We start from the raw sequence: 23332 nt of genomic DNA on the forward strand, positions 1-23332 counted from the left end.
AACACACACAAAAAAAGACTTCAAACAGCACAGTAGCACCAAGATCCAATAAGCCCTCATCTTCACCCTTCAATTAAATCCTTGAAAATGGAGCTGATGACACTCCAGTACTTTTGCTATTTAAGGCCTGTTAATACACTTTCTAGACACTTAAAAGGTAAATTATTATTAAATACTAAAACAAATACTCGCTTTGGGACAGAGGTCTTCTTCAGAAGAGATGCCATGATTTGATAACAGAACGTAAAATGTTTGCAATCCAATTATTTTTTTAAAAATACCTTGCCTTTGCATTTTATTGAACTTAAATGGCCTTTCCTCCCAATACGTATTAGAGTACAAGATCATCCTGGTCACTTACAATACCAGTAGTTCTCTGCTCCTGATCTCTCAGGGACAAGTTCATAGTTCATCCTAATCCCTCTTCACCATCAAAAATAAACCTGTATGTGTTTGTTTAACTTTGTATTTGTGAGTCAGGTGTCTGTACCCACTCAGCCCCACTTCAACATGGTTTAATGTGCCACAGCAACCCCCTGAGCTCTAATATCATCTGAGTCTTTCTTCATATTCTATTCTTAATGCGTCTGTTGCTGCTGAACTTTTCAGGCTGACAGGCGATAAATATTAATAGGAATGCATAATGGAATGAATATTGGGAATTACAATATACATAATATTAGGATGAGCAGTCTGAGTCTATCAAAATGATATTGTCAGATTTCAGTCCAACTTTCACATTGCTGCATACTTTTGAGTTTTTAAATGTGAATGATTTTTTTATAGATAAAAATCACTGAACAGCAGCCGCAAAGAAAGAAAGAAGTAAAAATCAGAGAACTCATTTCCATTGAGACATTGTGTCTCTGACATTGTGAGCTTCAGAATGTCATTTTCAGTGTTACAGGCTGGTGTTCGGTTTCTTTTGCAAATGAGTTTACCAGAGATCCTCATTAATCAGGCAGCGTTGGTGCAACACAAAAGAATATTTTTGTTTATGTTTTCTGTACATTTCTTGTTTTCACCAATTTTAAATAAGCCTGCGGCACATTTGACAGTGTTCTGTTTTGAATGAGTGTAGCGGTGGAAACAATGGGATAGTGGCAGCAGAGGGAGCTTGTTAAAAGAACAACAGCCCTGGCTTTCATGAGAAATGAGTATGCCGACGACTGAATTCATGCTGTGCGAGGATCCGCAGACGCCGTGAGATGCCTGCACACAAATGCACATGCCTGTTCCTGGAACGGTGGTGTGAGAGCGAAACAACGTCCACGGGTACAGCAAGAGTTCTTTCATCCAACATGGGGTCACTTTTGGTAAACAGTGTTTGAGAAAAATGAGCAGCCATTTCTATGTATGCTGTATTTTTTTATAGGTTAAAAATGTGCTTTATTTACATATACAGGTGTCTCCCTGGGCTTGCATTGAAAAATTAACATGAGAAAGATCATGTTTTAGAAAGGAAAACTGGATTTTATTTAACTATAGCCGAAAACTTAAGAAACAGAAAACCTGCACTTATTTTACACAATTACACATTTTATTGGCTTTTTTGCAGTTTTTTTCTTTTCTAAATCAATTGAAGCAGTCAGTGAAATGCAGCGTGATGTTCATGCCTGGCATACACCGAGACCTTGATTTCAGTCCAGTCAGACTTGAATAGAGAAACATTTGAACCTAAGGACATTGATTTGACAGCTGCTCACTCATGAGTTGTCCCACAGTGCTTCACAGTGTTCCTTCAGATTCTTCCAGATCGCAGGCATTCAATCTCCTTCAACCCTGAATCTACCCTTACCATCAAATTTCGTCAAATTTGAAGCAGGCTGGCATGAAAGGCAAATGATTACAATCTGCTCTCCTGATTGAACTCCACTAACCTTTCTGCCACAAATGTCTCTTTGAAAAGCACCATCAAATATCAAACTATTCCTTTTTCTTCCATCGGAAGGGCTGAGGGGTCCAGTCCACATTGCTTCATCTGGACTGCAACGTCAAACAGGTAGTCGTAGCATTCGCACCTGGAAAACACAGGAAAGATGCAACAGAAATTATTAAAACTAATATGCTTTTGCAAGATTATAACACAAAATAAATAAATAAAGCCATAAGCAGAGATGTTCTGGCCTTTGCACTTTAGTAGAGGGGATTTGTGCAGTCAGGTAAAAGTCTTAAGTCCTGGAGTCTAAGTGGGTGTTGTACAAATTAGTTGCTTATCACGTCATGTAACCACTAGGTGGCGTTTTAGAGCACCCGCTATTTATATTTTACTATATATCAAATGTAGAACAAACAATGAACATTTGTATATCTCTGATAATGTTTATCACATAATGCAAAATTCCTGTTGAGAACAGGTGAAACTATATCAGTGAATACTGACATGTAATGCTTGGACTCCAATCAAAATTTGCCATGCTGCCACAGACATGCCCTGCAACAAAACCTCTAAATTTTTACAAGTTAGCATAACAAAAGCTTTTAGATTAAACTAACCAAAGAACAAGTATATAAGATTCAATCAAAATGGGGTGTTTATTGTGTTTATTCTGTCACACAGGCCTAGAGAATGGTCAGCAACCATTTGGCAACCAGTCAGGAGGGAAAAGTGTTCATCACCCAGCTGGTTGCAGACTGGTTGTTGGGAACAGTGATCAAAGGGGAGGTTTGGACACTAGCATGTGGCTATGGTCGCCACTAGATTGGTTGGAAGATGCCAACTTGTCTGCAAACAAACAGCTTGCCAAGCAGTATTGAAACTGTTGAAAAATGTGATGAACTGGAAACCGAGAACGTTCACCTTCAAAGTGAAAGTCCATCATGCTCCATCAATTTGGAAAACATTCACTTGTACTCAGAAAAAAGTCAGTGTCTTGCATGCAAACTTTAGCCGACTGCAGGAACTTCTAAAATAATCAGAAACCAATCTTTGAGACAGATTTCACCTGATGAAAGCCAGCAACCAGTTGGGAGTACACATTTTTCCTTAGCAACCAGAGGTTGGCAGATGGTTGCCTGTGTGACTGTGGTCTGAAAATGGCAAAAACCTGTTAAATTCAAAGTAGTGAACTTCCTGTTAGATTGAGGCAGTGGTTTCAAAAATATTTCCTTTTTCAAAGCCATTCTTCATGGTGCCAGGGCATGGCGTTAAATGAAAACGCAAATTTTTCATCATAAAGCATCATCTAGATCTGAAGGCTCTTCTGACCACATTTGAAATAATATGGTTCAGCAGCTACATTAATCAAAGCATACACATGCTGCTATAACTATCGCTCATTAGTGACATGTAGATATGTTCTGGCTATCTTTTCATTAACCACAAGAGGTTTTGGACTGATTGGACAACGTATGTGTGACTTACAACAACTTAAAATTTCATGGTGAAAGACAACCCTAATGGAAACTCCAAATCTTAACAATTCACCCTGTACGGAAAGTTTGACAAACTATACTAGAAATGTCAAAAACTTCATCAAAAGTCTTGTTTTGCATATCTTATCATGTTTATAGCAACAAGTGGAATAGTGCAGTGAAATAAATGCTCACATAGTCTTCGCTTTTTCCCACGACTCGCCCCACACATAGACACCATGCCTGCGGACAAGAACTGCACATGAATCTGGGTATTCTTCCATTGCCCGAGCCATCCGGTCTTTCAAGTCCTTCTCCTCTGGTGTATTTTCAATAATCGGCACAACCAGGTAGTCATCATACCTGTGTAAACATGACAAATGACACAAAGGCTGATAACTGCTAAAGTTGTTCCTTTTCACCCTTTTCCCACCAGAGTACAGTCAGATACATGCTCTATATGCTTGTTCTCGGAGGCTGACGCTGCCATCAGCTTGCCAGAATCTTTGATTGGGTGGCAATCAAAAGGAGGCAACACAGTGAGGGTGAATCAAGCTTTGAACTTAAAATAGTTGAGTATGAACCCTGTGAGGAGTTGCTGTTTCTCTCATTTGCATTTTATAACCAAGTTTTAGACTGCTGATTAAACAAAACAACCTCAGACCTGTGCAGCATGTTAAAAGCTAAACAGTTCATCATTTAATATAATCAGCTGCCACCCTATTTCAACAGGCTTTAACCATGGTGCCAAAATTTCCTTCATTCATTCAGTTGTCTGGTTAGATAGCTATCAGTACATAACAATGAACACTGCATAAAAGGTTTCCTGACCAACATCAGGGTTATTGGGAAAGAGATGGCAATAAAAATGGGCAAGATGATGATGTATAAATAGCCAACAAATAAAAAAAAAAAAAACCTCTTCAGCACATACTGCGGTTATGCTTTTCTTAACCCCGACCAAAACAATAAACCAAACATGTTTCCGCGGAAAGCTGGCTGAACTACTAGGCAAATGCTGGAAATTTCTACTGCCAGATTGAAAGTACACGAGCTTGTGCCAAAACCCTGCCTCGACTACATCATTCTCGTTGGACAGGTTTCCACTTCATTTAATTGTTCTCAGCTCATGAGTTTGTTTGGGATACGTTGGATAACATAAAAAATAAATAGTCTAACACAGGGGTCGGCAACCTGCAGCTCTTTAGTCCTTATACTGCGGCTCCACGTGGTTTGGGAAAATAAATTACAAGTACTTAGCTGAAGTGTATTTTTTGTGTTAGTTCTTTTTAAACTTGTAGTTCTAAATTGGAAGATTATTGTGATTTTGAAATATAAAAATAAAATTATATTTTATTATTTTTCGTCGCTCAAAATAAGTGTCACACTCGCGGAAGCCGGTATACACGCTGACACGCCATGCATTTACAGAGACTTTCAACCCCAGGTTGGCCAATTATGCACTGCAGACCACGCCCCGCCACACACATTTACCAGGTAAAATAAATATAAGTAAATAATATTTATGCAGAATTTTGCAAATATTTATTTTTCATTTTTTAGTAAATGGCCTGTATTTGTATAGCGCTTTACTAGTCCCTAAGGACCCCAAAGCGCTTTACACATTCAGTCATCCACCCATTCACACACTGGTGATGGCAAGCTACACTGTAGCCACAGCGCACTGACAGAGGCGAGGCTGGCGGACACTGGCACCACCGGGCCCTCTGACCACCACCTGTAGGCAACGGGTGAAGTGTCTTGCCCAAGTGTCTTGCCCAACGACCGAGACTGTCGGAGCCGGGGCTCCAACCGGCAACCTTCTGATTACAAGACGAACTGCCAACTCTTGAGCCACGATCGCCCCGTTGCATAGTAGCATAGTGCTTTATTCCAATTATTTTTTAAAATTCAGGTCAAGGCTCTGCTACGTTCCAAAAGCCCAAAGGCGATATAAGGGTGGCGGCTCACAGCAGTTTTTGTTTGCTGGATCATTTTAGTTCAGCTGGGCGTCTTTCCTTTTTGTTATATTTCTTTAAGAGTTCAAAATGTGTTCATTACATAAATAAAATGTAATTTTCTCTGTAGCACTTCATGGATTTCATAAGCAACACACTTTAGTTGTTCACAAAAAGCATAAAGGTAAAAAACAATATATAGTGTTATCTTCATTTTAGATGTCAAAAAGTATTTGCGGCTCCCAGTGTTTTCCTTTGCATAGAAACCGGGTCCAAATGGCTCTTTGGGTGTTAAAGGTTGCTGACCCCTGGTCTATACATAGCCTCAAGTTTAACATATCTAGTGTCTACCACTTCATTCAAGTTTGTGTTTCTACTCCTTTTCCGTGACCATATTTGCATAACAACTTTGTTACACCATGAGAAATTAAATAAATAAATAAATAAATAAATAAATGAATGAATGAATGAATGAATGAATGAATGAATGAATGCTTAGAAGCTCTTTGGACTTCACTAATCCTTGCTGCTTGATTACATACCGATAGTTTGTGCCTGAGGTGCCCTTACGAATCCCCTTGATCATCTCCTGGTGTGTTATCCTGAACTCTTTGCCAGGATAGAGCAGCGTTGCCATGACAGCAGCCTTCGAGTGGGTGTGTATAACTGCCTGTGCCCCTGTATTTTAGCAAAGGAAGAGGAGATTTTGATGTGTGAGTGTTGTCTATTGGTACAGTCTTTCGCAAACGATAATTTAAAATAAAATAAAAAGTTGTACCCTTCCCCTAACAATGATTGGACCTCAAGTTAAACTATGCTTAAGTTACAACTTAAACTGTAACAGTTTTATGTTGTGGATCTCTTTTAAAGTTATTATAGGGTAGGTTATTTCATTAAAGGTTGGCTTCTTATTACAATTCCTTTATTAAATACTGCTTTCATGAGTCTGAGCTTGTCTGCTTGCTAATAAAATCTGTTCCATATGGAAGACATTTATTTTGTAGACAACCTTGTGCTCGTCAATTCACATTTAATCTCCAAAAGAGAAACCTTTCTGGGTATTTTGTTAAAAAAAACAAACAAACAAAAAAACAAAAGGAAACTTGACTTAAAATAAACAACTTAAAATAAATAAAAACAGAACAAACTTCTTGAGAGTTTATGGTTTTCTACAATTTAATTTTGTTTCCATAACTAAACGGTGTACCCACTTAAGTGAACATAATCACAGCATTTAGTACATGAATCAGGAGCATGCACCACTCCCACATTTCATTTAGCTTTTCAAATTAGAAAACATCTGTAATTAAAATAGTCTTTTCTTTTTCTGTGTGCTGTACTAAATCATGACTCAGACTAAAAGAACTGCTTCATTTAAAAGATCACTTACAGTGATCTTTTTCTTTTTTTAATTGTTGTATGCAAATAGTGGCTAATGTGGGTGGTAAGCATTGTGCAAAGAGCGACTAACCTCTCATAGTATAGGCGTTCATAAAAAGTGGTGTGCACTGGCTCTTCTTCAACTTCTTCCAGGCAGGAGGACAGCTGATGTCCCTCTCCTCCATGTCACAAACAAACATATCTTCTGGCTGAAGAACAGAGAGTTTCAAAACTGTTGATCACTCACATCAATCTGCTCTCTACTGGGCAGAACAAAGTTTCACACCACTTACAGTCTCCTCACCTGGATTCTCTCTTTCTGAACACCTGATGGTGCAATGTAGATCTGGTCTCTGTAAGTTTTACAGCAAATACAGTTAATATCATGAGGATAAAGTAGTACATCCTTCTGATGTGAACCTAGAAGTTATTTCTTCATAACTCCATGAGAAACTAAGGGTTTCCACGTCAGAAAAAAAAAACTAGTAACTTAAATTTAGAAGGTATTGCGTGGCGGCTCAAAATTTTTACTTTTCCATGTTCATAATTCCATCAATTTTGGCACAATCTCCAACACCACTGGCTCGAATGCAGCCCCGAACCAAGACACAGCCTCCACTGTGTTTTACGGATGGCAGAAGACAATGCTGTAGCTGTCCCCATGCATTTTTAGTCCACTTCTTGTATACCACAGCCTTTTTTCCCTACCCTTTCCCTTTCTTAAGAACCATTTCTGACGAGTCTTCTACAAACACTAGATGGACCAACTGAGGGCTAGAGGCATCTCCAAGTTCCTGCATCAAGTCTTTGCTTTTCCTATTTCCTAAGGACATGACTCAAAAAAATGTTTATCTGCTGAATATCATCTGCTTGCATTTTTAAGCCAGCTGCTTCTTTTGTCCTTTACTTGTCCAGTTTACTCAAATTTTTTAAATGACACTGCACACCATGTGGACATACGTTTTCACTTAATAGCTTTTTTAAGAAATCACGTCACTGGTGCAAAATCACTTTATATTGTGCCATCTTTTGTAGATTCACCTAAAGATATTGGAACAAATGATTTCCAAGACGTACAAGAAAGTCTGTCTCTTGGAATCAAACTATATCCAAGGACAAAAATTATGAAAAGGGGTGGTTCAAGACTTTTGCAATCCAATTTCACTTTTTTCTTTTTCCACCAGTTAAACACAAAGTTGGCTCAGAGTTTGGCCGTTCAGCTGGAGCACTTTATTGCTCTGCCTTTCCATTTACTTGGAACCGTCTTTGAACTGCAGTGTAAATATCACAACTGTTATGTGTGTAAATATCATGTGACATTTCCCTAATACAGCATTCTCTTTGTTAGAAAACCTGGTATTCTATAGCCTTGTCCACAAGACCTGATGGAACAAAGCCTGGAGTGAAATGCAAACAAATGCAAGTGGCACTGTTAAATAGAGAAACTCAGCTGATTCCCTCAAAATCTTTGAAACAACCTTTCTTTTTGCTTAAATGTTTTGTGCCTTGACATTTCCCAATAGAGTCTAGTAGATGGAACCATTGTTCCCTTCTTTATCTAGCAACAAACATTTCCAGATAGAGGAGTAGCTTATTGATTTTGAGTGCAAGTTTCGGTGAGGCTGCCTCAGTCTGTGAGTCATTTCTGAGTCAAACCAAAGCAGCTGTGAAGAGGAGGGTGGGGGGCAGGAGAAAAAGGCAGAAGAGCTTAAAATTCAGCCCTGCGCTTACAGCAAACAAAAAAAACCCGAACAACAACACACTTTTGTGTAAAACAACACTACTGCATAATGTATTCTGGCTGCCTGATCGATTCAACATTAGGTCCAATACATATGATTTGTGTTGTTTGGTGATATTTTCTTTTTATCATCACAAAATGCACTGAGGTGATAAATGTCATGGCCGTAAATTACCACGGCATACTCCATCTGTAATGACACAAGCTTGCGTCAAATGTCTCCTATTTTTTTTTTTTTTTTTGGGGGGGGGGGGGGAGAGAGAGATATGATGTTTAAAAAAAAAAAAAAAAAAGGGCAAACTGAAAGATAGTTATTCTGTCAAACTGCAGGCTTTTTGAGGAATGATCCAAAGTGGAGCTTACAACTGCTCATTTTCTATTTGAATCTAAAGGTATAATCATTCAACAAGATGGAAAACTCCCTCAAATCATTTTAGAGTTGCCAGTGTGCATGAAGCTGTGGCTGAATGGTTATCTGGCTTCACTGGAAGTTTCATCAAGTTACCTTGCTGGCTTAAATAAATGTCTGCCATTCCACACTTCAAAGAGATTTGCTAATGGGTGGTGCTTTCTTTGTAGCTGCCTTCCAAGACAACATAGTTCAAAGATGCTTGTAATAACCTGTCAAAGCCTTCAGTTTGAATTCTGTTTCATTACAGCAAAACTACGGCCTTCTGCTTTTAACCTAGATTCACACACACTGTCAAAACTAATATAACAAAACTCCCTATTAGCCTCACTGAATCCTGAATCACTGCCATGCACACACATCCACCAACAAAAACTATTTTTTGTCATCTTTGGCGTTTCCAAAGACATTCGTATTAACGGTGTGCCAATCAGTAATTTTAACAGGAAATATCCTTCACAGATGAGCAACAGAGGATAAGCCTAAACATTTCCAATATTTCACAATGCTCTGCATTGTAAGTTGAAAAAAAAAAACATTACATACGAACCCTTGTTTCAGACTTATCCCTCCACCCGTCCCCGTCACCCATCCCAGCTGGTAGAAGAGCCGACATAACTCAGGAATGAGGACACGTGGATGTTCCTTGTCCTGTAACAGACGCAAAAGTGTAACTTGAGTAACAACAATTGAACACATTGCATCAGCCAGTGTCAAGAAAAGTAAAAACTCATGCACTGCATTTTAAACTTTGAACGCTACAACATTTACACGGCGAACTTCAGTATCCACTGATACTTAAAATTGAACGGTATTTGCACATAAAGATAAAATTAACTAGATATTCACAGATAGGGTGGTTAAGAGCCAGATAGTTTTTTTCCCACCTCATTATGAAGCTTTGTTTCCCCGGCACAAAAGAATAAATAAATACCAACTGAATTACAGCTACCAGTAGCCTGTTTGCTTTTAATGTTATACCAAGATACAATCACTTTTTATTGTAGCAAATCAAGGTTTAGTAATGTGGCAACTACATTAACAGTGGAATTTATGTCTGTAAGCAGTACTTTAAATTGCCATAGCAACAGTTCATAGGAAATTATTTGCATATAAAGACCAAAAATGAAAGTCCTCTTTTTTGACAGCTTTACAACCATATCAATCATGGCAGTTCATACATTAACCTTATTAGAAAAATGACATAAAAATCAGGCTTACAGCATTTTATATATCCATAATGTACATTATATAGATTTAGTTTACGAAGACAAACGTTTTCACCGATTCTTTTAACTACAGCACCCTTCGAACCCTCAGCTGGGCCAATAGATTTTAAACGCGCACATCATTAAGCCGTCTACCTCACTAACATCACGCATGAAGCTCAGCTGTAAAGTTACAACCAACAAACTACTCTCTGCATTGTCACTGGAATTCAGTGAGTGATGCAGAAATATAAATGTGACTGAAACTTGATTCTAAATCTGCTGCCAAGTCTCTTGTACTCTGGAATTGTAGCTACTAAAACACACAGTGCAACACCTAGAAAACCGACACAATCAACTCCTTTTATTAGCCCGTGGGTGAGTCATTTTTCAAACGAATTCAGTTAATACATCCTAAGCTCCAAAGTGACTGTTGTATTAGCAAGGATAACACAAAGTGCATCAAAATAATTAACTTCAATTAAAATGTTTATTATTTTATTTTACAATTTTTAGCAGCATTAACTTCCTGTCTTTTGCATTTTACTGTAACAGTATTCAAATTCTCACAAGTTTTTAATCACCATCTCGCTTAAGAAAGGCATTTAGAAGACTTCAGTTCATACAAATACCTTAAAATAAATAAATAAATAAAAATCTCTCCTGTCACGCACTACACTTGCCTGTTTTTCAGTGGTCTCTTGACCTGCATCTTGAAAGTCATCGCCGGTGCCGCAAAAAGACGACATCTCCTGTCAAAACAGTTAACGGCATTTAAAAGATGTGTCATAATGTCAACAGAAACTGGGCAACGTAATCGGTAACACTTTATTTGGTGGAAGGAGGAAGAGCAAAGTGATTTAAGGTCAAAAGGGAAAAGGATCAAGGAGGAAGAAGAAAGAATTACAGTTGGACTAATTTCCCTTATTCTTTATTCTCCCACATGTCAGTTTCCAAGAACTGACATGTGGTTTCCTTTGATCAATCTTAGATGCTGAGTAACATGTAAAAGGTTACGCTCCAGCTTGAAATCCCTTGAAAACACATTGTTAAATGTATTTTCCTATTATGCAAGCATTTAGGCTCTTTTCTTTCATTAAGACATGCATTTTCCATGCCTCACTAGATTCAGAACCAAATACAATGATTTATATTGCATTTCAGCGCAGGCGAGTGAGAGCAGCATGGCACTGGCATTAATAAATAGAAAGCACTATCATTAGTTTCACGATGAAGTGCGAAGGAGTTTCTTTTATTTGGAGACACATCGTCAATGAGGAAATGAAAAGCAATCAGCAAAGCAGACCATGACAGACAGTCTTTCATATTTACAGCTTCCCATGGTCACACCGTCTGCAGGGGCATTAAGCACTGCGTGAACGGTTTGTTTTATTTGTGACTGTCTTTACTTTTAATGGATGACTATGCACCCTTTTTTTTTTTTAAAGGAACTTCTTAGCAAATGTTTTGCTAAATATTGGCACCCAACTAAAACAAATTAACACACTGGTTTAACATAGTTGCATAACCTAACTGTAACTGATGTCTGCAAGCTACAGCTATCCAGAAATGGCTGAAGTTGAATGTTGGATGAATTTCGCAGTGTGGATCACACTAATTACAGTTAACTGTTTCCTTTATTCTGTAGTACAGCACTAAAAGTCCATCTGTCCTGTATTTTTTTTTTAATTTTTACTTTTTTTTTTTTTTAATTAAAATGGCCAAAAGTTGCTTTCTTTCTTTGCTTCCTCCATTTTCACATGGAAAGGTAAATTTATGTCACAGACATTCAAGACAGAGATAAATAATAAACCTTTATTTCAAGTAAATATATAAGGGATAGGGATTTGTTTGTTTTTTCCTCCATAGGGGACTTTTATATAATGAGGTGCTTATTTATTCAAACATTCTTCTATATCACATTATTGAAATACCACAAAAAACACACAGATTCCTATTAAAGACTGTAACAAACTCATTCCACACTGCACAATGAGGAGCTTTGTTTTATGGCTTATCTGAGATTCTAACTGCACTGAAAGAAAGACATAGCGGTAAATATCATATACATACATCTTGCTAGCATTTGCGATTCAACGTACAGTAAAACTTTTGGCTTGCATAGCAGGTAGTTACGTACTGGTCTACTATTACAGAGGGGGAAAGCCTATTTTATGTCACATGCCAAACACTGGCAGTACAATTACTTAAAGGTTGTTGTAAATGTGAAATTCCAGTTTGAGAAATAAATAAATACATATATTTATGGAAAATAAAACACAAAAGGATAATCCTTTAATATATTTTCTATCAGCCTTGTCATTCATTTCTGATATGTAGATTTTCACATCAAATATTAACTAATCCATTATATTCAAGACGTTTATCGTCATATACACCGCAAAACACAAGTGGTTACGCAGAACAATGAAATTCTTACTTTGCAGGTTCCCTTCACACAACTAAATAACAACTAACTAAAATGAAGAATAAACTTAACCCTGAGCATAGAGCATATATAACCACAGCGTACTTTTCAGTTCAGTTTCTTAAATCATACATACTGTCAATATAAATGCAGTTAAAGAACATACGTGGACTTTACATTTCACCTCAAGCATTACCCTGTGCACCACAACTACACAGGTGACTTTTCGGTTTGTGTTGCAGTTTCCAATGAAATACAGGCTGCTTACTAACCTACATAATATATATTGTCAAGTCGAACATATACCATTTGCTACACTGTGATGAAAACAATAAAATCTGATTTATCTGAGTCAGTTTACACCGACAGGAATAATTAGACAGCGCTGCAGTGTAAAACATAGCTTTGATGTTAACTTTGACAAGTGACAGCACATATGAAAGTCTTCTTCGGGGAAACATATGTTATCGCAATGCTCACAACTCAGCATTCAGTGTGAGAAGATGCTCGTTCATCTCAAACAAGGGAGGATTAGGGGAGTTCATCAACTAAGTTCCTGAGGCTGATCTCAGTCTGGTTGCACGAAAAGTTTGCAGTTGTACCATTTGTGCTAATAGCTATGGCTAACATGTAGCAGTGACGATAGCTTCGAAAGATGGTTCCCGAAGCGTGAAGTCTCGTCGTCAAACGTTAAAACAACGACTCGTTTACCTCGACTCTGTAAGATCAGTAAAATAAAAGTGTAAAACACACCCACTTACTGGACTTTTGGTGCTAAATCAGTCTGTGTGCGCTATCAGCGTTCGGACGTCATCAATACGCGACGTGCACAAGCGCGCGTGCAAATACACAACACCGGATGTAACGGCTCATAAACTTTGGCATTTAAACATTTTCGCAGAGCCATCTGCGTTATACGAGCAGGGGGGAATAAAATAAAACAAAACAAAAAGTATTAACCCTTTATGGGGCACTAGTTGAAATGTATATGTAAATTGTCAATTCTAACTCTAGGCTTGTTTTTTTCTTCACTTGTGCGACTTTTGTCAAAACTGTTTATTTTTATGCTGTAAATCAGGCCCAGTGAAGTTACTATATATGGTTACTCACTAGTTTAGGGCACACTTCTTTTTTCAAAATAGTGTGTATATAAAAACTATAGGAAGAAACATATTTTTGAAGGAATATGTCTTTATGGACACTTTTTTCTTGACTGACACGTTTGCTTTTCACATATCAAAATGCAGCCCTGTCTAGTTACAGACAAAATCTTCACAAATTGCAATAACGTCCAATAAGATATTGTGGCTAAGAAAGTATACGTTTTTTCAAAGGTTTATGTTAATTTAAGTTTATTCCCTGAACTGAGTATGCCTGTATATATAAATATAAAGTAGGCAGCTGCAACAGAAAAATTACACACTTTTAAGTCAATTTAAGTGTAAAAATTACACTGCTGTAAGGTCAAAACAAAGAAAATCACACATTTCACTATTTCTGGCTAGAGAATTTTCATAAGTGAGTTAAATTTCTCAATGGATCACTGTACACTGATATACAAAGTTGTGACTGTAACATTTAGTATGCATCCAATGCATTGTCAAGTCCTATATCTATCATAGGTTGTTTGGCTTACCAATGTAAGCTTTTTGTGGGAGTAGGAAGGGGTGAAAACCCCATTTGGAATGGGGCATTAAATTAAACCCATAAAAAGTAGAGTAACCATGCCAATGCACCGACATAACAGTTATTAGTCCACACCAGAATATCAAAGTGCAGTTTAATTCATTCAGCACATTTGTACCGGAATCTTTACTATACTATGCTGTGTATAATGTAGTATAACATATAATATGGATATATGGATAATATGGATGACAACTAAGCAAAGATGTGCAAGAATGAAACAAATTTTTTTAAATTGCATATTGGTATAAAGACTATACTACATAACAAGGTATATCTGTAATAGTGTGCAGCCCTACAGAGCTGTGAAAATGCAGTGCAAGTCAGAACAGCATCCACAAACAGTAGATGTTATGTTGAAATAAATCTTCTGCCAAAACGTGGGGAACACTTGATTTATGTTGTTGGTCGTTGCTGTTGTTGTTTGGAGACTGTTGAGAGGTGGGGGTTCTCATGTGCAATCCTGCCATCTATACTGTTCTCCGATAAACCCACAGTATCATCAACCCAGGCGATTTTCAGAGAAAAGGTATTCATAACAGCATGTTTTTCTCTTAGAGCAACGGAGAGGGAGTGAGAGAGACATGTACTGCTTTATGTAATAACTTTGTTATTGTTCATTACCAATAGCAGGGGTGTTGAACTCCAGGCCTCGAGTGCTGGTGTCCTGCAGGCTTTAGATATCACCCTGGGTCAACACACCTGAATCAAATGATCATCTAAAACCTGCAGGACACCAGCACTCAAGGCCTGGAATTGCCTACCCCTGCCTATAGCATCGTTGTCAGCTATATGGTTTGCCTGTTCAGACTATACAGCATCTGCTACCCTTAAATGCACAACAGTGCCTGTGTTTTACCTGAAGTCAGAAACTTAACAGATTATTTCATAAGAATTTGTGCGCCTAGTCTGAACACGCTATCTGTTGGCTTGAAGCCTTTCCACACAGGCACTCCTCCCTCAGTTCATCCTTCTATCTTGTTGAACTCACTCAAAATCCTATTGTGTATGGGGAAGAGAGACTTCAAAGAGCCCTGTGGGCACTCTTTGAAAGTTCCCACATTGGTCACTTTTTAATCTATCAGACATCAATGAGGGTTTTCCTCTAGCTGAGGTAAGTGGAGGAGTAGGATTCGTGCAACTGTTACCTAAAAATGGCCAAATAATAAATACATAGATAAATTCTCTAAATGCCATTAGCTAGATATTTGATGATCTTTCCTAAACTGACCCAAAATATACAAAATTTTATACACTGAGACTTTCCTGGGTCAAATATGATCCATATTCATTCAGATGGATTTTAGAACCATCACTGTGGGTCAAACCATGGAAAAAAGGTGGCAATAGGGAAGCTTGAAAATGCGAAACTACACATGCCATGTCTGTGAGTATCTTTTTATCCAGCAGTGGTGACAGAGTTCACTGTCATGGAGTATAGGAGTGATGATATATGATCATGTATTATGTCATAAGGAACAGATGTACAATGTATTGCCAAAAGTATTCACTCACCTATCCAAATCACTGGTAGTGTTCCAGTCACTTTCGTGGCCACAGCATTTTAATGGGAATGAAATATCTAACAATAATAGTATAGTATAATATAATATTGCCAAGCAAGTTAGAAATGTATTTGGACAACAAGGAAAACAGAATTCCAACTTAATCAAACAAAAAGGATAACATGTAAATATGATAAGATAAAAAACTTGTCCTGGGAATTTATTTTACATTATAACCAAGTATAATCTTTTTTCTTTTTTTTTTGACTGAGGGAATTGTTTATACGCTGGCATAATTCCTCCATGTTAAACAAGATAAAAACATGATTACTGTGCTATGCTACTTATGCATAGAAATCTATTCTATGCATAAGTAGTTTTTCATTTTCATTAACCTAATCCTATATATGACCAAGCAACAGTAAAGTCAGACTATCCAGTAGGGTTTATTTTTTTTATTTTTTTTTTTCAATAAAGCAGAAAGCCCGTGAAAGGAAAAAAGAATCAATGGAGCAACTTGACTTTTGTGACATATATGAACAAGCACCCATTGCTTGTTCGCTTTAAAGCAGTACTTCTTCATAAGGTGAAATAAAGTAATATACAAAATTAACTTTTTGTTTATGGTCATTTAAGATTTGGTTGCCTAGTTGTGAAGTATGATGCAATTATCTGTTTTACCACCAAAATGCTCCTACCGTTCCTATATTAAAGTAAGCACAGATCCAATAATCCAGCTCTGGGTTTTGGAGCAGTGTTGTTATGCTATTATAAACACAGAAGTCATTTTTAATAAAATCATCAATCAATCACAAAAAGTGATTGCTTGCGTTGCTTTTATGTTGGAGTATAACCACAATGCAACCAGCGATGCATGAAAAAATGCAAAGAAATGTGTCACAAACGAGTTGACTGATTGCACCATCTGATTATTTACAAACTCTCACCAGTTCTCTGAGGATGAGTGCAGTAAGCCAGCGTTGTAACGTGATTGGAGACAGGTTGCTTCCCGCCAGGTGGGAGCAAACGTGGCTGCCCAGAGGCTGAGCGAATTGCATGCTCAACCTTTGGTTGAGCCATTGGTTGCTTGCACTACTTGCACTTGGTTGCCAGATGTGAAAAAGTGCAAACCAATCATTAAGATGATGCCACCTATTTTTACTCTTGTGTGACTTTGCCACGAATAGCAGAGTTTTAGACAGTATCATACACAACATGTATTTAATCATTAGCATGTCTCTTTATAAGAAGTACTTTCACTCGTTCCTTTTCCAAAAGGGTCATCACGGTGGCATAAACTTTACACCAAATGTTTCTGATGCTGTTTTCCCAATTCCCAGGTTTGGGTCTCTGTCCATAATCAAACAAAGGCTCGTTCACTCGTAAAGCAAATGTGTTAACCACTACACCACAGAGCCATAGTGTTTGCATGTTTTACTGAAAAGCATTGCTTAAAAACATAATCTGTCCTGTCTTTAAAGGGAAAAAAATATAATCTCCTACAAGAAAATACATATGATGAAAACACCTCAATAGTTTTTAGGGAATTCTGCTGATTAAGAAAACATGAGGAAAAATCTCTGCCGCATTTTAAAAAGCCTGAGCCAGTGGAGCAGAGGTTTGGAAACAGGGTTCCTACGTGAGACCATAATAAACAAGCTTTTTACGCCAAGATCAAAATATCTTTCAAATGCAGATAAATAAAGCAGCAAAAGAGCAGACAACTTCAGATTAGTCCAGACTTGGCTCCCTCACCAAGTTATGAGAATCTGAAAATTTCATCACGCATGGCCCCCGCAGTCTTTGCAGTGCAAAAAGAATTTTAGAATAAAACACAGTTTGCCAATAAACCTCATACCAACTGTGAAGCATGGTGTTAGAAATTCTATGAGTTGGAGTCTCTTTGATTTCACACAAACTCCTGGCAATGTTGGGACAATCAGTTGAGGATCTTGTCAGCAGCTGTCCTTTCTCACATGTAGCTCACAGCTCACAGATAGTCTGCTTTACACGCCTGGATAGAACCCGCAGGAGGCAGGACACATGACGCCCACTCGCTCGCTGTGAATTCACTAAATGGACAATTACCTGGACTATTTTTACATGGGTTCAATTAGACATCACACAGACTTTGAAGTTGTGAGCTGGCAGGGGGAAAGACCGTTTAATGTCTGAACCAACTGAGTCTGACATTTGCATTCTAACATACAGCTCTGCTGGGTAATGTCTGCAAAAGTTCAAGGCTGCAGTGCATGTGTGAAAGTGGTTTCAGGTACTGGTCCGTCATTGATTCATCTATAAATTAGGCCTCATATCAAAGAGAGCTTGAAGATAATGCGAGGCCATATTTTTAAAGTATTTGACTGGAGCTTTCAGCAGAATAATGATCCTGAGCACACCAGCAAACAAGCTACAACAAGAAACATTTTTGAATCACACTGAAATGTCGTGGGATATTTAAAACCTTTAGTACATGCAAGAAAAGAAAAAAAAAGGGAAGGAGGAATGGCTGAAGATGTCAAAGTCAAAGGTCATATTAAAGATCTATAAGATAGTATGTTTGTTAAAGGGCCTGTCTCTTGATTTTATTTATTGTTTAATCAAATATTCCTTTTGGTGTACCAACAGTAACAAAGTGGACTGGCAGTTTGTTTGTGCAGTTTCCATGATGTGATGACTTTTCCCATATTACTTCACAACTTAAAGGAGTGGCACCCTACCTGCCATTTTTTGTTTCATGCCAGGTAATCTTTCATCACATGTTCAGTGAAGCACATAGTCGGCCAATTGCATGTTCAGCACAAAAAAATAAAAATAAAAATGCCTGCCTAAACAGAAACAAAAACACCATTTACTAATTTAGAACAGGTTATATACATGTTCCTTTTTCTGAAACATTTCTGTACATCCCTACCTAAATAAAACTACTGGCTGGTTGATAAGGAAGAAAATTATTTGGCAGAGTCCCATTATATCTGCCCTCCAGTTAAACTGCTTTCCTTCTTGTTGCTTCCAGGCAATATGGGGCATCTCTGAGGTTGGAATGTCATCCAGATAGGGTCACAACTCATAACTGTGTACTTCCTCAGAATTGTTAGCAGGTCTGATCCGTTTTCCAGCGAAAATTAACCCATATAACAGAATTCCAGTCCAGAGCTGAACAAGGAAGTAATGGTTAGACCAAGCAACTGATTTTTTTGTTGCAAGAGAAATGTGAAACGGAAGAGGAGAGGGTCATTACCTTCAATATACGGCACTGTGCAAAAGTCTTGAGAAATCCATCATTTCTTTATGAGCAATGCTTTAGTGAAAGTTGCAAACATTCATGGAAATACCGTGTTTGCAACTCTACAGTAAGGTGAAAACTACACCTGTAGATCCATACTTGTAAACCTACAATAATTTGAACCAGCCAATCTGTGAGAGACACATGAACTGTTCACTCTGGTGGCTCAGAGACACTGCTCACGCCCAGTGTTATATAAACAACACAGAAAAAGGTGATCTGCAGTGTGTCCAGTCTATGACATCAGCAGCAGAAGCTTGAAAGTCAATATTTGGTGTGATCAGTTTTATTCTTCAGCACAGTCTGAACTCTCAGGCAAGCTTTCTTGTCATTTCTCCATGCTTTCTGAAGAACATTCAGAGCTTTTCTTTTGATGTTGGCTACCTTTTGTTCCCTTCTCTAGGTAGATGTTCCCACACTGCTTCAGTAATGTTGAGGTCCGAGCTCTGGGGAAGCCAATCCATGGCTCATATTGTTTCACTGTGTGTGTTTCTATCGAGGTATGCTTTTACTGCATTGGATGTGTGTTTGGGACCATTGTCATGCTAAAAAAACATATTTTTCTATGTACAGAATTCCATTAATTTTGACAAGATCTCAAACCATGACAGAGCTGAGAAGACATTCACTGTGGTACCTCATTCCCGACCTCCTTGATACATGCTGCGGATGATATGAGAAAGATTTCTAATTTGGATTCATCACACCATGGCTTCTTTGAAAGCACCCTTCCACTGAGGCCACTTTCTGATGAGGCTGCAGTGAACAGTAGATGGATCAACTGAAGTGCCAGGGGCATGCGTTTGCTGGATTATTGCATTGTTTTGTTTTCATTTCCCTAAGGACATGACTTTTGCATCTACTGTATAGAAATTGTTTTTAGACCTGACACTTTTTCTTTTGTCATATGCTTCTCTAGTTCCCTCAAATTTTTTAGAGACAGTTGTAGAGACTCATACTCTGACTATAATAGGCCATTGAAAATCTCCTTTCTGTCACGGCTAACAGATGGATCCAAGTGCAGACTGCGTGCTGGCAAGCAAAAGGTTGACAATTTATTAACACAGAAGGAAAACCACAGTGATGTGTGTATACAGTGAATGGGGCAGGGATTCAGTGCTCCAGGGGAGGGAATCCACACTCGCTCTCCACTCAGCCCAAACTCCTCACGCTCGCTCGCTTCTCCAAGGCCACTCTCGCTCCAATTTCCACTTATGTTAACACACACACACACGGGGATCACAGGTCTGGGTCCGCCACAAGTTCCAGGGAGATCTAAACACAGAGAGACCGATTAGATCAAAACGCCACACAGCACCAAGAGAGTTTCTTTCAGAAAGAGAGCTGAGAGTACGAACACGGGAGGTTCAACGTTCCAGCGCCGACTACTCTGTGCCGCAGCGTTAAATAGGCCAGAGGGACGCTGCCTGATCAGCAACAGGTGTAGTAATCACTGCTGGCGTGTGGGCCAAGGGTGAGAGCCCACAATGAGCTCCACCCAGGCAAGCAGGAGAAAAAACAGAACAAACTTGTGGCCAACATGAGCAAGCCAGAGAGGCACAGGGACCATGACACTTTTTGGTGCATAAATCAACTATCGAATCAAAGTCGACTGAAAAAAATAGGAAAAATATTATTTTTTGAAAGATTACTTGTAATAAAGTGAAGTTTAAAATTTGTTCTTTGCTAGGCTTTCTGTTATGTGTAGAAACAACAGTTGTTCATCCATTTAGTTGGGTAACTTTTTTATGCATGAAGGATTCACAGATCAGTCTTAAGTGGCTTGAAAACAAAAATGGTAAAAGGACTCGACAGAAAATGACTGAAATAGTAATGTCCAAAGAAAAACTTTGAAGCGCCTTCAGAAAGCCTGGAGAATTATTTCTCATGGTCATTTTAAACAGTATTTTTTATTTTGATGAGCATGTACACATAAGCAAAGTTTTTTTAATTTTACAAATCTTAAATTCACAAAGTAAATTTTTATTTATTAGGTTTTTTGTTTTGTTTTGTTTTGTTTTTTAGAGCTCTTCTTCAGTTGATCATATTGAGCATTATTGTTCTTTGTTTCCCACCATGGTATGTTAAATCCAAAGACAGCGTTGAAAGCTCCGACTTAAAATAAAAGTCATGCAATCATGGTTTTAATGTAAAATACAATCAGTAGTTATGTATAAGCGTGTGGTCATGTCTATACAGTGGAATTACATGCAGAGTTATTTATGCATAAAAGTTTTAGAAACATCCAGTAAATATAGTTATTCCATTTCAATTAAACAAAAATGCTTATGGAAATGAATTTGAGAGTTGCAGTGTGTAGGTCACTGGGTTTGAATGCCTTGGGATTTTGAAGAGGGGAACAATGGTATGAAACATGATAACAGTAAGGCAGAGGGAACAAAGAATGGTTGCTAATTGGTCTGCACAAACCCAGTGAATATGCCACTTGAAAAAAGCCATGCTGTTTTGTAAGTGTGCTACTGTTTGTCCATTCATGTACCCCCACCCCAATATGAAGGGCTCCTTTAATATTGTATTAAGGATGATGAAACCCATAGTTGTCTTTCATAGGTGTGCTTCAACGTTTTCCACATTTTGCCATTACTTCAACTTCTCCAGAATCCTTGGGCAAGATGCTAACCCCAAGTTGCACTCAGATGGATACATATTTGTGTGACAGAAAGCACTTACATAGAAAGAGCATAGAAAAAAGTGCTGGTGTGAGTGGCTGAATGAGGTAAAGTGCTTTGAGTGCTCTGATAGAGTAGAAAAGCGCTATATAAGAACCAGTCCATTTACCATAGCTATAATCTGAAAGCTCAAAATACTCTTAAAAGCTCAACTGAACAATTTAATCGTGACTATAGTTCTATCAAACTATGTGAAAGACTAAGGCTTCCATGCATTGTACCTCATTATTATTGAATCACTTGCACCGTCTGGTTTGTGTTTTAGCCTGCTGATTCTTCCTACTGTGCATCATAGCTAATAAATTGTGAAATTCCATTCTTAACAGTAACAGAAACAAGCCTCTACTGGGTGTGGAATACAAGTCTGGACAAGAGCTCACCCACACATGCTGAGTAATTCATGACGAATGTCACAACTTCACGAATGCGCCAGAACACCTGAGGCAATAGTCTTGCTGTGACGCATGCATCAATTTCCATCAGATACCAGCATATCATAAGTGCTATTATATACAGCACACACTGCCTGCAGGAAGGTGATATTCAGCTGAGATTGTAACAAAAATCTTCCTAGTGAAGTCAAAAATTGGATATTAAAACTATGAAACCAGGCCAACAATGTATTGCCTTGTTTTGTTAAAATGCCAGGCTTCTTCTGTGACATGGTAATGGAAGATAGAATGATAAGAAAGTACTGATAAAAGATGATGTGTTGTTTCATGCATCTGTAGAACTGCACATAATGTATCATTTGTCTAACTAAGTCTTGAGCAGTTTCCAAGCCTCTCTTCTGTCATCAACAGATTTTTCCATTTCTGTGAAGGCTTTTTTACATGGTACCCAGAGTTTCACCTGAGTTTCCCTATTATTCAACTGCTGGTTGGATTGCATTACATAACACCCGAGCAATCAGTAATGATCCCTTGTATGTTTTTCTTTTCTCTTGCATGCTTCTAGCCTGCATTACCCGACATGGAGAGATGTAATCTTACACTCATACACTCCTTTCAAACAAAGGCAACAATGGCTAACTTTATTAGGCTTTTAACAGATTCAAATGTGTCAGAATAAGTTCCCGCGTGTATCTTTCTTGTTAAAAAAAAAAAATCCACATGTCATACTTAAATGTAGGTCAATTAAAAAAAAAATTGCACCTACCCCTTTAGTGACAAGCTCAGGTCCTTGCAAGTATTTCATGCAAACTGTATTTTTCCATTTCTTATATAATCTTAGTAGGTTTATAGATTAGGATACTGATACTGTTTTGACATTTGGTGCATATGTTTGTGCAGCACTTTCTTTAAACTTTTTCTGGCCCCTTTTAAACACCACAGAAACATAACAGAAACATATGGAGTACTACACACTAAAAAATGTCCTTGTTTTTCCTTCATGTGATACAGCCCTGCAATAAATGATAACCAAATCCCATCATGCAACGCATTTGTTATAACTTTCACTAGGCAAGGAAAATCCTGAGCAGGAACTTTGCATTGATGTAATTCTGACATGAGTGCTGTGCCTGAGGGAGAAAAAAACCGTGAGAAAGTGGATAAGGAAGAAGGCGTGTCAAAAGGTGTGTCTGAGCTCTTGTGTGTTTCTGTGACGCTAGCTTTTGTGCTGATATGACCTGCTGCTGTATAAAAAGGCAAAGGCATGATTTATCTGGCTCAAAGTATCAGTTCAC

At 38.0% G+C, this 23332-nt stretch overlaps 1 protein-coding gene across 2 annotated transcripts; it reads right to left on the reverse strand.

Moving 5' to 3' along the window:
- Window positions 1-1452: 1452 nt before the first annotated feature.
- apip (APAF1 interacting protein) lies at window positions 1453-13327 on the reverse strand. 2 transcript variants are annotated; one of them, XM_084950711.1, is made up of 8 exons: window positions 13240-13327; window positions 10734-10802; window positions 9393-9493; window positions 6997-7045; window positions 6784-6901; window positions 5855-5990; window positions 3550-3717; window positions 1453-2021 (listed from the first exon to the last, which is right to left on the reverse strand). In XM_084950711.1, exons 2-8 carry the CDS (start codon window positions 10797-10799, stop codon window positions 1922-1924), a joined length of 738 nt encoding a protein of 245 aa, XP_084806837.1. In that variant the 5' UTR covers window positions 10800-10802; window positions 13240-13327; the 3' UTR covers window positions 1453-1921. The 2 variants fall into 2 exon arrangements, with proteins under 2 accessions (XP_084806837.1, XP_084806918.1); XM_084950792.1 differs by having other exon boundaries at window positions 13232-13299.
- Between the last annotated feature and the right edge of the window lie 10005 nt (window positions 13328-23332).

The sequence above is a fragment of the Perissodus microlepis genome, chromosome 1 (assembly GCF_051167445.1).
Source record: "Perissodus microlepis isolate ML-2025 ecotype Zambia chromosome 1, ASM5116744v1, whole genome shotgun sequence".
In the NCBI taxonomy this organism is placed as follows: domain Eukaryota; kingdom Metazoa; phylum Chordata; class Actinopteri; order Cichliformes; family Cichlidae; genus Perissodus; species Perissodus microlepis.